Genomic DNA, 14,746 nt, shown 5'->3' with positions numbered 1-14,746 from the left:
GGGGAGTTAGGGATTGGAATAACTTACCAAGGGAGACGTTCAATAAATTTCCAATTTCCTTGAAATCATTTAGGAAAAGGCTAGGAAAACAACAGATAGGGAATCTGCCACCTGGGCGACTGCCTTAAATGCAGATCAGTATTGGATTGATTGATTGATTGATTGATTGATTGATTGATTGATTGATTGATTGCCTGTTGATACATTTTAAAGTTTTAATTTTTGTTTTTCACCTCGTACCATTAGAGGCCAATGACCTAGCTGTTAGGCCCCTTTAAACAACAATCATCATTATCATTATTTTACAGTATTTATTCATGGCAGAAGTGATACCTGAAAGAAGAAATCAAAGGCAAACTAAGCAAAACACACAAATTAGGAAAGAATTATTGGAAAACTTGGTCAATGATGTTATACATAGATGGAAATATGTTGCAACTGCCATAACTGAAAACAAATTTACCCATACAGTGGTTGCAGCATATAGTTAGTGTCTAGAAGTACTGTTCTGTGCCAATATGGAGGGAGAGATACTGATCTGCAGCACTTTTATAACTTAGAATGAAAATTTGTTGATAGAGTTAATGCAATACTGAGCCTTAGATGACAGAACCTTTATGGTCAGAGTTCTAAGTTTATTATTATCTTATAGCATTTTGTCTAAGCGCAGCAACTATTAGCTTAATGCTAATTGTATCCATATTGAAATTTATAAACAAGTACCATTATGATAAAGAAAAATGAGACACAAGCTAGTGGCTGTACTAAAATGGATTAATTTATATGGATATTTACATAGGAAACTACATAACAATTACATTCCTATCCCACACTCTTTGCCAAAAAACAGGCAGCAGCTATTGTGTTGTGTGCCTTAACCCGGCATTACTCGCTAGGTCTCTACGAGCGCCGTTACTCGCTAGTGAGCGCAGCGCTCACCTTCAATTTAAAGGGCCAAAATGTGCCCATATAAAGAGGTATTTTTAATACATCAAATTGAGTCCAACCTCACTTCTCAAAACCATTTCAGCTCTAATAATAATAATAATAATAATAATAATAATAATAATAATAATAAGGATCGAACGTGTCAAGTTGAGGTCGGAGCGCTAGTTCCTGAACCGTCTGAGCACAGCGCTAGGAACACGAATACTTAAATTTAAACAAACAGTTATTTATTTATTAACCTTAATAATGAAATTAAACAAATTTGTGGTAGGAGGATTATGCTAGTACAAAATGAATTATTCAAACATATAAACCAACATAACAGGAAACAAATATTTTACACAATTAGTCATCATTTCACATTCAAACTACACTCACTCATCACTTTTGTTGATTTTGGCATCATGTTTGGAACACTGTTTGCACATTATTACAGTATGTTCTTTGCAAATGACCGCAGCATACTGCACACATCGAGCGGTTGTTTTTCTTTTCTTGCATGGACAATACACGTACTTTGACGTTCCACCCCAAGAGGACCCTGCTGTTGCTGCTGTTCCACTTCAGGCAAACCAGCTTCTCTTCTTAACTGCATTTTCAAAATTGTATCCAGATTTACAACTGATGATCGTGTAACCAAGTGTGATTTTACCATCTCTCTGCTCAAACATTTCAGATACTCACACCGTGACTCGGTATGATCTGTGTTGCTGCGATAAATTATTTGGCTATTTATAGCAGCAATATTCAACAGCAAAAAGAAAATAGTTAGGGGCCACCTACAACATACTCGAGCTAATGAATATAGACTCATTTCATCGACATCAACTGCGCGTTTAGTAAGGTTGTAAAAATTTATCACCTCCGATTTCTCCATATCTTCAGTATCTGGATCAATTTGTCATTATTGTGCATTGTAGAAAGCATGAAAATATATTTGTTTCTTTTTGAAACATACGACACCAAAAGACACTTTTCCCCATACCCAAAAATGCTGCTATAAACTGGACTCCCTCTGATGTCAAGAAGGAAGGGTGAATCTCGCGTTTATTTTTCCTGAGTGTGCCGACAGTTGTCGTACGGTGATTTTCTAAAAGATCGATGGCTAACGGCACAGAAGTAAACCAATTGTCTGTTGTAATATTATGCCCAGTGTTGGCAATTGGCTCCATTAGTCGTTTCACCACGCTCCTTGCGCTATTATCCATCTTACATGGGCCATCAGGCTGCTGTCCTACATAAATTTCCAGTTTCAGGGTATAGAATACCCTAGAATCCACCAAAGCAAACATCTTAATTCCATATTTATTAGGTTTTCTAGGCATAAATTGCTGGAAGCTACATCGCCCTCGAAAGCCCTCCAACATCTCATCTACGGTGCAATGTTCACCAGCTTGGTTCACATCTGAACAGCGGAAGAAAAAATCATCGAACAACTTCCGGATGGGAGCTAGTTTGTCAGTTCTTTTTCTTTCATCTCTATCATAGATACTGTTGAATCGCAGAGCATGAAGCAGTGTACAAAACCGGTTCTTGGACATCACAGTGCGAAAGAATAATGGAGCAGTTGAATCATTTACCCAGAGATCGTTCAGTTTGACGTGTGACGATTTCAACACGCCAGCCATATACAGTAACCCTATCAAAGCCCTAATTTCATCATTATTTGTATCCGGAACATCCCTAGGTCTAGCATAATTTACCCTCATTTTAGCTAAATATGCATTCGTATACGTGACGATATTGTGCAGAGTTTCCGTAAGAAAAAAAATTGCCACGATTCAATAGGTGTTTTGACACATTGGGCTTTCCTTTTCACTCCAGGTAAATGTGACACCAAATTTTGTCTCCCTGTTTCAATATTTGTAGGGGGTGAATGGAGGCCCCACTTGGTAATTCCATCCCTTCCTAGAACGAATGTAATGTGGCCTTCAATCAACAAAACTGCCTCATCTTCCTCAGAACATGCGGACACTTCTGTTTCAGAGTTATGATCACTTTCGTAAACATCATCTGTTTCACTTTCATTGTTAAAGTCCACTTCCTCCTCCGTTTCACTCAACCACTGAAGTATCTGATCAGTGGATGCCATTATAGCGTGTATAAATTCGCCAACAACAGTTACAGTATAAATATTTCACACTAACACAAGCATAAGACAAAACTCGATTTACTACAATGCGAAAAATTTGAGTAACACTGTTATTCTCTACTGAGCGTTCCGCTCACCAGACATGCACTGTCGCATCTAATAATGGACTGAGGGTCTTTGTTGAAATAACTGGCACCTTCACTTCCTAAGAGACTGTTTGAAAGGTATAGGGAGTTTCAAAAGAAAAGCTTGTGTAACATTCCAACAACAAGCAATATACTACGGAGGTGAGCGCCGCGCGCTCCTAGCGAGTAACCGCGGGTTAAGCAACTCTTCTCTTGCAAGGTACAGGAAAACCTGTAAAATGTCGAATATTTTAGTCTTGACACCTCTGTATTGACGAAGTTGACTGTCATGAGCATACAGTACACCCATTTCCTTATGTTGTCATTGGTTTTGCCAACAATTGTTTTCAGTCGGTTCAGTGATTTACACGTAGCTAGGTCCAAGTTGCTTCTGGTTGGCAAGTTTTCAGATGGTTTCACCCACTCTTAGATTGTTTGCCCTTGTTGCTCATAACTTTTCCTTAACTTTCTCTAGTGACAAGTGCAATGTAGTGTATTCAGTGAAGGAAGCTTCTAGAATACATTTCAGGTAATGATGCTTGGTAATTGTAGGGATGATGATCATTATATTTGACCTGCTTTCTTTAAACATTTGCAAATACTTCCGGCACATATTGGGAGATGCAGAACTTGCCAAGCAGTACAGTATATCCACAGATGTTGGTCGCAGCTATCCAGTAATAAGTCTGGCAGTTTCATGCAGAGCCACATCTACCTGTCTCTGGCTTGTACCACACAGCACATGTGTATTCGCTGGCAGAAAAACAATGGCATGTCTCAAGTTTCCGAATTGTTATTTTGGGCAAACAGTTTTTGCTTCGTAGAGAGAGAGAGAGAGAGAGAGAGAGAGAGAGAGAGAGAGAGAGAGTGTGTGTGTGCCTCCTATCAAAGGTAATTCCAAGATATTTAGGTGTAAAACAGTGTTGCAATTCCATACCCTTGCAGGCCACTTTCAATTTTATATTTGCCCCTCTATTTCTGTCTAGAGCTGTTGTAGGCACTTCTACCTTTACAAAACTTTGTTTGCTCTGCCAGAGCAAGATAATCAGCATACAAAAATCTCCTGTTTATAAGTCTCAGCTGATCATTTGTATGGATATTAAAGAGAATCTGATGGTACACTTCCTTGTGGTAGGCCATTCCTCTGATTTTGCCATCTGCTTCACCTTGGAATTCATTGAATCCTTGACTGTGCAGTAAGGTTAGAAAATGAATTTCATTTTTAACCTCTATTGTCAACCTTGAACAAGTGCTAAGGAATTTTTGAGCATAAATTCCACCTGTACAGTACTTAAAATTACTTTATTTGGCTGAAGAAGTCCCCTTCAAAGAGACTAAATGTGTCCCTATGATGCTGTTCTGGAAAGGAATAAAATAATTTTAAAGTACTGTAAATGTGGAATTAATCCTCAGAAAATCCTCAACACTTGTGCAGTATGGAGTAAGGTAGCAATTATCTTGGTAAAACAATTTTCAGTCAAGGTGCATACTTTTTGGAGCAGTATTCTAGGCTGATAGATTTTAAATTCTATTTTAAAAAATCAAAATAAGCAATTGCAGCATTCTTTTCTTTTTTATTTCATTCTAAAATTTAATTTCTTAAGGACATGACACAATACTACTCAAATCTACAATAAAATTAACGGTTCAGGTGAGATATTGTAAGTAGTTTTGCATTGCTTTCCTTCAAGTTGTACCTTCTGTCTGTAACCACTGCATTGTGATAAATCATGCTTACTGTCAATGTTGTTTGGATCCACAACAAATGAAAATAATCAAATCCACAAGAACATTCACTGTTTAAATGAAAGCATTGTAAGAGGTTTAATTACTCTCCTTAAATTTGCACCTTCTGTGTGTAACCACTGTCCTGTAATAAAACGATCAACATTGTGAGAAGGTGCTAGCATTAGGGCCTAGGAAAATAGGAACATGCCCAGAGAGGAAGCTAGGTGGACTCAGGTTAGGGAGCTTTCCATCTGTAAATCCATCTGCCTTTTATTCACTGACAACAACGTATGTACAACATTATAACTGAAGCACTCTTTCAAAAGTAAACCAATAAACTCCTGTTGGCCTCTTATATATAAGAGAGAACAGAAGATCTATTTTCCCCAGAAAATATAATGGAAACAAGTAGTACTAGAAAGTAATATTAAACGTTAACATTAAAGAAAAAGAAACGGCCTTCAACTGGCCATAGGCCCCTGGACTACGAACCCGGCCCATCCAAACAGCACAGCACACACAGAAGCACAACTCAAATCCACTTACACACCCATTTGCGGCCACAAGCATTAACCTCTCACTCAATACACACACATACAACATTCACTCACGACTTACGCTCCGATGTTCGCAGACCAGAAGCCTTGGGTTCGAAAGGAACCTCCCAGTAGTTGCTCAAGAGAGCGACAAATAATTAGTGAGAGTCTAACGCTGGATACAACCAGCCACCAAGACTACGTTTGAGAAGGGAAGGAGAAGGGACAGGAGGGGGAACAACCAATGTAGAAACAATACACTCGACTCACTCTGTAAGAGTCTTGTGAGAGCGTAATAGAAGTTTCTCGTAACGCAATTTCCTAAATACATGAAAATATCTGTGATAATTGTTTGTTGGGGTCCACAATAAATTTAAAAAAATTAGCAAATGCAGGGAACTCGGACTGCACCCCAGTTAATACAAGCATTATATACATTTCCAATCTTCCTTCAGTTGATTTTGAATTCCATGTGTGAGGGAACTGTAACTAGACCAGATTCCCATGTGAAAGAATTAATGCACCGAACAGTTTCTCAAGCTCAGCTGCTTTCTGGCTATTCAAGATTACGTTTTTAGTATGAGCGCTTGAGAAAGTGCAACAAATTTAATGTGATAGGGGTCTTTGGCTTTCAAAACATGAATGAAGGGAAAAGGAAACGCATATCTTGCATCTTGTTTGGTGTTAATCTAGTTTTCCGGTAACAATCTATGGGGGGGGGAAACCACTTTCAAAAATTTCAATGTTGGGGGTGGGGGGAGGTGTTTCCGATGCATACATTTCACGTCTTGTAAATAAGTTTCTCGGTAATAGCTGATTTTAAGAGTCATATGATCATTGTATGAATGTTATTAATTAATTCAGGTAATACCAATCAATAGTAATGGTTAACAAGAGTTTTTGCAAATAGTGCATTTATAATAAATTGACAGCAAAATTGCATGTATTTCCTAAATTTGCATTTTTGTGAGTTTCATCACACTTTACAACTATAAAAAAACTGATTTCTAACTCTTAAAACTTTTTTTTTTGCTAAGGGCTTTACGTCGCACCGACACAGATAGGTCTTATGGCGACGATGGGATAGGAAAGGCCTAGGAGTTGGAAGGAAGCGGCCGTGGCCTTAATTAAGGTACAGCCCCAGCATTTGCCTGGTATGAAAATGGGAAACCACGGAAAACCATCTTCAGGGCTGCCGATAGTGGGATTCAAACCTACTATCTCCCGGATGCAAGCTCACAGCCGCGCGCCTCTACGCGCACGGCCAACTCGCCCGGTACTCTTAAAACTAATTTCCTATTATCGCGAATGCTAAATTTTCCTGTGCCTACTGATGATATCAAATTAACGCTACTGCTGTAGTCGCACCTCTTTCAGATCAGTCCTCTGTATACTGTGTTAGGCGAGTGATATGCATTGTGTAGTCATAGGTCTGAAAGCCTGCCTGTTGATCTGTGGGTAAGCTGTCAATCTTAGGTGGCAAACTATTTAGTAGCATCCTTTCAATTGTTTTGTAAATATTTCATGAAAATAAGATGGACCGTTAACTTCTAGAGCCTGATGCTACCTTTCCTGGGTTTTAAAATGGTGTTCATTTTGGTTTTACTCCAAATTTTTGGTATGTTATGATGTCCTAACCAGTTGATGAGAAATTCAGCAAACCATTTGACAGTAGTATGCCCGTACTTCACCTGCTTGACTTGCGCGTCGTCCAGTCTAGCTGCCTTGTTATTCGTATATTGCTGGAGATGATAGATCATTACGTTCTTCCTCTGTACGCCTTTGTATCCTAGTCCCCTTCCTTCGTCTTTCCGTTTTGTAAAAGCTGATGACAAAAAGCAGCCAAATGGCATGGACTCAGTTATGCCAATTGAGTAATGACCCAACACAAAGGAAAACTTATGTAAAGAATTATGTATACCTTACTTTTTTTTACAATCTGCTTTACATTGTACCGATGCTGATGGGTGTTATGGCAGCAAAGGGATAGGAGTGGGAAGGAAGCAGCTGTGGCCTTGCAGTACATTTGCCTGGTGTGAAAATCAGAAACCACAGAAAAAAATCTTCAGGGCTGCTGATAGTGTGGTTCGAACCCACTATCTCCCGAATGCATGCTCACAGCTGTGTCTCCCTAACCGTACAGCCAATTCACTCAGTGGAATTATATGGTGTACTTGTAATTAATTGCTTGTAAATTTTAAAAGATATACCCATTTACGAAACTGAAAAAACAAGGACCAGGTAATCAATTGTAAACAAGTTCTACAGTAGTGTTTGAGCAATTAGGATGTATGAATTTTTGTGTCTGTTTTGTTTTTCTGCATCAGTAGATTGGTGTTGGTAAAGTGGTTCTGATTCTTTCAACAGCCTATGAAGTTCTGTCGGATCCGGAAAAACGTGAGAAGTATGACCGTTTAGGAAGTGCTGCCTTTGCTAATGGGGGACCAGGTGGAAATGGTGGTAGCCAGACATTCCATTTCAATTTCGATGACCTCTTCCGAAACTTTGACGAGGATCTTGGAAGAAACACATTCCACTTTTCTGGATTTCAAGGACATCATGGTGCTCCAGAACATAATTTCTTCAATTTTGAAGATTTCTTTCAGGAGGTAATGAAGATATCATTTTGAGCATTGAATATGTATTACAGAGAAATTGTCAGTGGAAACAAATTGGAAATAAAATATGTGTGATCTGTTTCTTAATTTTCAGGAAGGGCCATATTTTAACGAGCAGTTTGAGCCCCATACCTTTGGTGGTGGTAATTCCTTCTTTCACAGCCACTTTGGTCATGGCCAGCATTCTCAGCACTCTCATCGTGTACATCATGCTCCGCATGTTCACTCCCATGCTGAGCATTCGCAATTCTCTGGAAGTCGTTCCTGTCGGACTGTAACACAACGTATTGGTAATATGGTTACAACGTACACCCAGTGCTCTTAAATTACTGTACTGTTAGTAAAGTTGTCATCTAGTCTGAACATCAACATGTTGAACACATTTAAGAATAAAAGAATGTATTGAATGTAGCTACTTACAAGAGCACAGCAGTCCACGGAAAGATGTTTGTTCTCTAAGCAAAGAAAACTCATTAGGAAATGACATTAGGAACAAGACACACTGCAGTTATATCATTTCCAAATGAGTATGTTCTCACATATCATTATCAATGCCTGGTTGCTTGCCCGTAAGTATTGACTCCATATACTTGTATTAATGAAGAATTTGCAGGCTGTTCATGTGCACGAGATGTTTGATACTATTTCAGTGCATTTCATAAGAACATGTGGGCTGAAGAGCTGTAAATACAGAGAGGGTGTGTGTGTGTGTCTGTGTGTGTGCGTGCATGTGAGTGTGTGCGCGCGCGCATGTCAAGGTACCTTTTTAAAAGGCCAGGATTAAAAGGGCAATGCAATATCACAGACATAAATGGAAACAAAGATAAAGGTCGTACAATGTGAGGATGACCAAGGCCGAATATTTCTATTCTCTGCACCTGTTATGCTTTATGTAGGTATGTGTAGCTACTTCTGTTCCTATACATTTTCATTTACTGTGTGCAGTTTTCTGATGATGCTTGTTGTTTAAAGGGGTCTAAAATCTAAGGTCATCGGCCCCTAGTGCAGTTTTCTTAATTGTTTAGTATGTGAATTGTGACCTCTCTCTCTTATTGACATAAATGAAGGTCTAAAGATAATTCCTGAGGTCATATGACTGGGATTCAAAGCAAACTCCTGGCAAGATACGTTGCTCTCATGGTTCTCTAAAGATAATTCCTGAGGTCATATGACTGGGATTCAAAGCAAACTCCTGGCAAGATACATTGCTCTTATGGTTCTCTATTTATGAACTAAGAAGTCTCACATGTTTATGTAAATTGCACCTATCTGTAAGTGGAAAAAAAGCTAATCCTTTGTGTTCTCAGGTGTGAATTAGGAGGATAATGTCTCGCAAATGATAAAAAACAATTTTTGTTACATTTGTGGCGAGTTCACTGTAAAGGCACGGAGGCAAAATTTTACTCAAATTAAGAGCTTATGAGTGTTATTTCAACAATAATACAGACCAGAATAAGCTTTGTGCTCTGGAAATTTGTTGTGCCAAATGTGTAACACTATTATATATAAATTTTAAACAGGAGTTTTCCACCTATTCAATACTTACTTGTATTTACAATGTTATTTATATTACATGGGACTAGTTTCAACCCTACTCGGGGTCATCATCAGCCATATTAAACATACACAGTATTTGACGAAATCCTAAAACATGTTTCTAAGCAGTAAGAGTCTTATGAATATATAATTTACAATATGAAGTGTGGTTGAATTAAGCCCTGAAAATGGTTTTCCATGGTTTCCCATTTTCACACCAGGCAAATGCTGGGGCTGTACCTTAAGGGCACGGACGTTTCCTTCCCATTCCTAGGCCTTTCCTGTCCCATCGTCGCCATAAGACCTATCTGTGTCGGTGCGACGTAAAGCAAATAGCCAAAAAAAAAAAAAAAAAAAATACATGCTAAAAAGTCTGGAATAAAAGTACAAATGAGATGCTCTGTGTTGTAGGTCAAAAATGTCGGTATGATTTTAGACTCGTGGAATTTAGTAGGTCCTAGTAATACATAACAGTTGTGGACCGAGTGCTATGGTACTAAGAATGAACACAATATAAACTGACCCATATATAAAAAATATACAAGTATGTACAATGTCTGAGTAACAAAATGTGTAGTTGATACTCTCTAGAAGAATCTGAGAGTTGACTAAACACTGTGTCAGCTTAAGCACAGAGTTTGGTACTTGGTGTATTACGTAACCAAGCTATGTTGATAGAATAAGTGGAAAACTCTCCTGTTTATAATTTATGTTATCTCAGTTCAATATGGACCAACAACATGAAGTTCATAACCCTTGATGTAAAAGGATCCTGTCATATTCCTTTTACAGTTCCTATGATATGACAAGAACCTAAGGATCACATAAGACTCCTATTACTGCTTGACAAATATATCTTAAATAAGTTTGAAGTCAAACATACTGTTATATATCCATCTTCATAATCAGCAGTTTGAACTAGTGCCTCATGAACCAGGCCTTCCCATAACAACTTTACCAGACAGAAATGTGACTGAAGATTTTGTAAGTGGTGTTGACATTGGTGAATTACAAGAACAGTAACACAAATTTTGCAGGAGGAGTTACTATAAGTGAACTGTACTTTCTAACACAGGAGGTTTTAAATGATTTGGTTTTTTGATCTTGGGTTATTTAAATTCAAGTAAAGTAGTTAACTTGCTTCAAGATTTAAAGGCTGGCATCTCCTGCAGGATGGCGCCAAAGTAAGTTCTTTCCATCAGCACCAAGAGGAATTTGAACATTTTTCTGAAAAGTAGAATCTAGTTTTCTTTAATAATATTTATTCTTTGATGGAGTCACTAGGTGTTGAACATAAGCCTGAAGAATGGCACTTGTTCAGTGACTCCTTGAAAAGAAGCTTGAAAGGAGTTATGCTATACAATGAAAATAAGTTTCCATGCATTCCTATAGCCCACGCAGTTGGTATGAAGGGGAGTTATGTGAACATGAATCTCTTGCTACCAGTATGATGACTTTTCATTGCAGATTTTAAAGTGATAGCTATCTTACTTGGATTACACCTTGGCTATACAAAATGTTGCTGTTTCTTGTGCATGTGGGATAACAGAGGTAAAAAGCAATTGTTACTTTTTTTTAAAAAGAAGCTGGCCAAAGAGTCATTCAATCCAGGACAGGCAAATGTTGTTCATCAACCACTTGTAAATGCTGACAGTTTTATTGCCTCCATTTCACATCAAAGTAGGTTTTGAAGAACTTTGTAAAAGCGATGGATCATGACAGGAGTGAATTTATGTTCCTGAAAACTGTTTCCAAAGATCAGTGAAGCGAAAGTAAGAGGTAATATTTGTTAGCCCTCAAATTAGAGAACTTATCAAAGAGTCACAGTCTGAAAACCTGTTACATATGCAAGAACAAGCTGCATGGTTCTCTTTCAAAAACATTGTCATAAACTTGCTAGGTCTGAACATTGCAGAGAACTTGTCAGTATGCTGATGGAGATCTACAAGGTCATGGGATGTAACATGTCTTTGAAAATACACTTTGGGCTCCCATCTTGACTTCTTCCCTGAGAATCTTGGCATTTCCATCAGGTCATCGCTGATACTGGTAGCGGAGGAGCTAAAATAATGCTCATTGCATCAAACGTGAACAACACCTAAAGCATTAAATTTGTGCAAGAAGTGGGTATGCAAGCATTTGTCACTTGAAACTGAGAAGTGATTTATTGTAGATATTAGTGCCATTTGTTGGGTTCTAACTATAAAATGACATTGATGAGTTTAAAGATAGCCTAGAAAATGAAAGGGTATTTTGCAGTTAAAGAATGAGGAACTCTGATAATGATAAAAATTAAACTCTAGGGAGTCGGGAAGTAAGGAAAGATATATAGATGGCTCTTACACAAATATGTTCAAAGAAGAAATGAAAGCAAATGCTGTCTGCTTGGGAATTGCTTGACATTATCCATTCCCTAGTTCTCATTTCTTGAGGTTATGCTACTAGCACAAAGATTATAACTTTTTTTGGTGGCTATATATTATACATGCAAATTTGCTTCTTTCACCTAAGCATATTTTGTTCTCCTTTCCCCTCATAGAGGTGTGAGCTTACAGGCAGATGTGTGCCTTCAATCCTTCATCCATCTTCCAGTCACTTGGCATTGTCCAATCCAAGAACAGTAATGGCTAGAACTAGGCAAGATGTCAAAGTGAGAAATATAGATAGGGAGATAAGTAGTTAGGAAGGAAATAAACACAGTATAGCAAGAGATAAACTTAGTTACTGAAATACTTTGCAGGGTGGGGGGTGTATTTTGTAATGGTGGGTGAGTTGCCCAAGTCCATCGAAAATATTTGGTAAAAGACATTGTGCCGCAAATTAAGGATTAAAAACTTCAGTTGTGAGTGTGAAGTATATTTTTCATTAATCTGCTCAGCTGGCCCCTAGCAAAGTTTATTATATTTTCACCTCTTGCACTTGAGCTTGAGGGGTCAAATCCTAACATAGTTCATGGTTAGGAGTGCTGAAATGTAAGATACTATGTTAGCTTGTCTGGGATGTTACAGAGCCCTTTCCAGGGTGAGATTCCAGTACTCTGGTGCCAAAAAAAGAAAGAAAAAAATTCATCCCCTACAATTAGGGCATTGATCATTTCAGCTCATTAAAACTTGAATTACGGAAGAATACTTTATGTGGAAAGTTGGCAGATATGTACTATAAGCGATCCTTTTCTTGATACCTGAGCTCCCTAGTGCTGAATCAGTAGACCTCGGTTATCTTCGAGATTCGTACTGGCAACCTTTGAAACACAAACTATGAATCCCTTAAACATCGCCGTGAGACATCTGGCCGTACACTTTACGTACTAGTACTGTTGTTTACACAGCAAAACCAAACTATAGAATTCAAGCTAGGAAAAAGATTCACGTTGAGAAATGTTATATAATATTATATAATGTGTGTGTGACACTGTTGTTGGCTTAAGATAATAAAACTTTAGAAAATTCATATTGATAAATCATATTATCGATTCAATTCAAATTTCATTTCCATTCAGTTGGCAGTATAACCGGAACCGGGAGAACTCCCTCCTTACTCCTCAACCCCGTAAAACTTGGTATCAAGAAAAGGTTTGTGTGTAGTATATAAGAGTTCTTTGAAGTGAGGAGCAAAATCTCCCTGCGGAATTCTATCAAAGGCTGATCAGTGTATTCGTCAGCATGCCCATGGGAGCATGCAAGCAAGAGGCCAGTCTCCCAGCTTTTGAACTTTAATACTGTTCCATAATTGTTGATGAATATTTGTCATTTTTAGTTGGTTCCTTCAGTACCTTCTTAGATTCTTTATGAAGTAGTCAACTAGCCTGTGTCATTCCTGTTTTTTCTAAGATTTTTGTTAGAACATAATTCTTGCAAGTGTGATCTATGTTTAGCTCACATCGGCATAATAGGGAAGTTATATTTGGTCACTCTGTGTTTTGATCATGTACTGTGTCTCAAAAATAAATGCGTACTCTCATAATGTGCATTGTTGTTCTTTTAAATAACAAATGTATGAAATTGATAATAGCTCTAATGCTTCAGATTGTTCTTTCATTCTTTTTAACACCAAGATGTGCATTTTTGAGCCAGTCCAACCATATTTCTTAATGTACTGATCATGTTTATAAAAGAGCATGTAAAAAGTATGTCATCCTCAAATTAAAGGGAATGTATTAAAACAGTGTTAGGCTGTCACAGATGTTATCGGATTCCAAAATACTTTCAGAAATTATTTCAGCCATGTACCCATATCATTTTTTCTAACATGTTGTGGAAAGTACAAAATGAGTTTCGTGAACTGAAGTTGTTCTGACATTTTGATGAGTGCTATGTACTGAAAGCAATATATCTGCTTTCCTTACAACAGTATGTAGATAAGGAAAATTAAAATATGTTCATATTATACATGTCATGATACTCCCAAACTTCAACGAAGATGGTTGAATCGTGAGTGAAAAGTAATTATTGATGAGTATGGTATTTTACAGTTGTTCAATACTGTACTCGCTGTTTCCTTGCCTGTGGAATGGTGATTAAATAACTTCAATCCACATCTGTTTCATGAAGAGAGAGAGTTTGTGTGTGTGTATATTTGTATGCTCAGTATTGTAAATAATTATTTATATTTGGAAATAAATTTTGATCCTTGTATATACTGTACTGTCCTGAAATACTTTCCTCTATTTATGTTAGCTAAAGTAATCCTTGGAGTAGGAGAGACTGTTGTACTATGGTACACTTCTTTTATATTTTTGTTTTCGTTTCTTCCAATTTTGAGGGGTAACTTTTTTTTTAATCCCATAAATTCTGACAATATGTATAGAGGTATCCATTATAGCTTTCTATTTCAATTTTCGAGTTTTACAGTCCTTTTAAGGATTTAAAAGATATGGAACATGGTGAAAAGTGTTCCATGGTACAACATAATCTTGCAACTTGTAATACATGGAATATATTTTAAATTCAGAAACCATTACATTCCCAGGAGTCACTGTACACGGAGAATTAACTCCCCACCACCACTACATAGATGTCAAAAATTTGTCCTGGATGATTATCAGGCCACAAATATACAGTGCTAACTGACGGCAAGAAGAATGCAGAGACGAAAGGAGAGTGCAATCAAGAGGATGAAGTTTATGGTAGCTGTGGGGGCGGGGTGGACGACTATTACAATGCC

General features: G+C 37.7%; 1 protein-coding gene across 2 annotated transcripts in view; it reads left to right on the top strand.

Annotated features, from left to right (window-relative positions):
* Positions 1–14,217, top strand: part of LOC136864342 (dnaJ homolog subfamily B member 9) — a 57,616-nt gene extending 43,399 nt beyond the window's left edge. Inside the window, exons 3-5 of one of the 2 annotated variants that reach the window (XR_011017829.1) lie at positions 7,797–8,038; positions 8,142–9,134; positions 9,211–14,217. Coding sequence is in view for 1 of the 2 variants with exons in the window: in XM_067141192.2 (XP_066997293.2) it covers positions 7,797–8,038; positions 8,142–8,372 (473 nt within the window). In the remaining variant the exon portion in view is untranslated. Of the gene's footprint in view, positions 1–7,796; positions 8,039–8,141 lie in introns of both variants that reach the window. The other variant, XM_067141192.2, reaches the window with a different exon arrangement.
* Positions 14,218–14,746: the final 529 nt, after the last annotated feature.

Source organism: Anabrus simplex, chromosome 2 (assembly GCF_040414725.1).
Source record: "Anabrus simplex isolate iqAnaSimp1 chromosome 2, ASM4041472v1, whole genome shotgun sequence".
NCBI lineage: Eukaryota > Metazoa > Arthropoda > Insecta > Orthoptera > Tettigoniidae > Anabrus > Anabrus simplex.
Note: the sequence above shows the minus strand (reverse complement) of the source record. Positions and strands in the feature narration are given on the sequence as shown.